General features: G+C 30.6%; 1 protein-coding gene across 2 annotated transcripts in view; it reads right to left on the minus strand.

The window, feature by feature from the left end:
* The window catches only part of LOC105621162 (glutamate-gated chloride channel), a 47,486-nt gene that overhangs the window by 40,770 nt on the left and 3,338 nt on the right, over positions 1-3,378 (minus strand). For both annotated transcript variants that reach the window (XM_012202631.1, XM_012202632.1), the window contains exon 2: positions 2,662-2,774. In XM_012202631.1, the coding sequence (XP_012058021.1) occupies positions 2,662-2,774 (113 nt within the window). The remainder of the gene's footprint in view (positions 1-2,661; positions 2,775-3,378) is intronic.

Genomic DNA, 3,378 nt, shown 5'->3' on the forward strand with positions numbered 1-3,378 from the left:
ACACATAATTCGTTTTTCGTAGTTTAAGGGATATATATATATATATATATATATCGCCTCAAAAGATATATATATATATATATAGTATGGATGTGCCTACAGTAGAAATCCGACGCGTGCTTAGAGAATATTCCGACGATCGTATTCGTTCGTTTAATTGCGACATATAATTGCGCTCTCGGTGCGATTTATTTAATCCCTCTTTCACACCTGCTTGCAAGAAAGATACAATTCCATCGTAATTCTAAGCTCGGCAAGATGTCGATTACGTCGTCTCTTAAGATTCGTTGTAGTTATATATTTTTTCTCAAATTTTTCATCTGTAAATTATGTTTTGTTTTATGAACAATAAATGGCATTGTACTAAAAAGTATTATTACGTAGTATTATTTATAGTCTTTTAATTATAATTCGTATTGGAAATACCTTCTAATTGTAAGACGAAAATATGTTTCTCTTATTTGATTTAGTCTTTCAACACACAAACAAATATCATGTGTTATTGAATTTCACAAAGAAAAAAATTGAGAAAGATAATTTTATGCGACGAAAGAAAATTTCGGATATTGCAACACGAAATATTGTAAATATACAGAAAGATAAAGTTTTGCTAATTATCTTTAGCAACCGATTTACTGCTTGCTTTATATTTTGGTCTAATTATCTTGAACTTATGCAACTTAAGAAAATAGTCGATTTGTTGATACGAAATGTTCACACTTCTAGAGTTCTAGATTTACAAGAGCAGCGCAATTCTCTGATCTTTGCGGATGCCGATAACTTTCCTATCGGCTATTTCGATTTTGATCGTCTATCATTCAATAAGTAAATAATAAATAATAAGTAAGCTTAGTAAATAAGCCAATAAATAAGTTTACAATTAGTAATTCTTTAATATATGATTATTAGGTAAAAAATGGCGGACTTTTGTAAATCTAAAGCTCTACACATTTCTCTATTTGTCCTTATTTATCACGAATCAAAAGTACTCTGAATTGCCTTCCGTTCGACCCGCTGACTGCAAAAATCGCGATAGGAATCGCGACTCAGGATAGCTATGATGCAATCGATATCGATAAAATTCCATCCGCGATCCATCGCGTTATGTTAAGCTCGAAATTGCAAAAAAAAAGGATACTTTTTGCACAATGTGGAGGAGATTGGAAGATGATTTTCATCATATGAAATTTGTATCCTTTTTCATTATTTTCTAAATCTGAATCAGTGGATAATTATTAATATCAATGCCAAGTATGCCACTGATAATTAGTGAATTAAAAATATAAGATCCCTAACTTAGCTAATCTTTATTATGAGATCTAACTAATCTCATTTTAATGCTTAAATTCAATGAATACAGTATTGGGATTAACGTGAAAATGTCAGTATTTTAGTTCTATAATGCTCAAACATTCTTCTTTTTTTAATTGAACTTCACTGATTATTAGTGCTAAGTATGCCACTGGATAATTAGTGATTATCCATTGATTCAGATTTAGAGAGTAGAAAATTAGATCATTCTATGTTTAAATGTGGTGTATAATTAAAATTTAACGTAAACCATTTTTTTTCTTCGTGCTCTATTATATATATCTGATTTATCGAAATCACATCTCATATATGAAATTATTATCATTTTATATATATATATATATAATAACTTCATATGTATGAGATTTGATTTTGATAAATCAATATATTATAATCATATGTTATTATAATAACACATAGAATTCTATTTTTATTAAGATTTATTAAGAATTAAGAAAAATTTACCGCAAATCTCCCAATTTGCTCGCACATTTTTACCGAGCCATTAACAAGAAGAAGTATATATCGCGCAAAGGGAAGAAATAATATACGATGCAGTCAAGAGACAATTGCAAGAATATAATGGTTCTGTATTTTTATTTCTGTATTAAATTGCACTAGAACTCTCTCGCTTTCGCCAAATATCAAACATATATACCTCTAATTTTAAGTTCCAAAAGTGTATACTAGTTTCAACTACAGAAAACAGACCTAATATCGCGAATAATGCTCAGTAAGTCTCAGGACTTCTCGAGATCGATCGTGGCTCGTTCTGAACGCAAGGCCGCTCAGTACGCCGCATTCACATTCGCGAAGTTTATGAAGAAATTTCTCACCGTTCGGTACGCATTCACTCGGTACGGACGTGCGGAAAATTCTCGCAATTCATCTCGTTCGCTTATTATACATACATGCATATATGTATATATATCATCAATATATGACTGTATATATATATATATGTGTATATATATATATATATATATACACACACACACACACACAATACATATATTTCAATATGTATACTTATATATATGTGATTGTCAATGAATTCGCGCGCTCGTCGTTTGCGTCGCATTAACGACGACGATAGATCGTGTTTGTATCGCGCATTCAATTCTCCGCACTTGACGAAGCTTAAGCTTTTCTCGCCAGAAAGTGCGGTGTATATCTCTCCGTTGCCCCGTTATGTACCTCTGTTTTCCTTTCCGCTTTATTTCTTTTTTTTTTCTACCCTACATTCACATTTCTCGGCTGATTCGCCGCGAGATGTCGGTATAAAAATTACGGTACATGGTGAGGATGGGCAGAAGGAGTAAACAAGGACTCACAAATTGTTATATTCACCTGTTCCGTTCTCCCCGCTTGGCCGGATGCGCGCATCGTATCGGCCTGGTCCTAGGATGTTGTCGAGCACTTGCTTCTCTTTCTCCCGAAAGTTCACTTTTGGCTGCGTACATCTGGAAGAATGTACCAACGATGTCGTCGGTATTATAAAGAAAAAGAAATCTAATTTCTGAAGAGAAAATTTTTTCTTAATGCCCTAATTGTCGCCATAAGTAAATTATAAAAATATACAATAACAATTATAGCAGTTAAATGTAATATAAAAATATATAATAATAAACAATTATTAACAGTTAAATATACAATAATAATAGATAATAATAGATAACAGTTCTGCTAAAGTATTTAAAAATTTAGCTAGATATGGATCTGAAAATAATTTGATTGGATTCTCAAAATAATTATGTAGGACATCCAAATTGATAGGTAGAATGTCAAAACTTGTTACAGTGTTAGTCATGTTTGAGTTTCCTATATAATTATTTTTCCAGGAAACTATTTTCGAAACTGTATCTACCTAAATTTTCAGATATTTTTAAAAAATCATTATTTCCATGCAGAGAGATTTCTCTCTGACCTTTTTAAAAAGTTCGTGTCAAATTTATTTATAACTTTATAGTATTTCTAATCATAATGTATGTATCTTGTATACCATTATGTACATAATATATACTTTATATATATATATATATATATATATATATATATATATATTAT

Source organism: Atta cephalotes, assembly GCF_000143395.1.
Source record: "Atta cephalotes unplaced genomic scaffold scaffold00032, whole genome shotgun sequence".
NCBI lineage: Eukaryota > Metazoa > Arthropoda > Insecta > Hymenoptera > Formicidae > Atta > Atta cephalotes.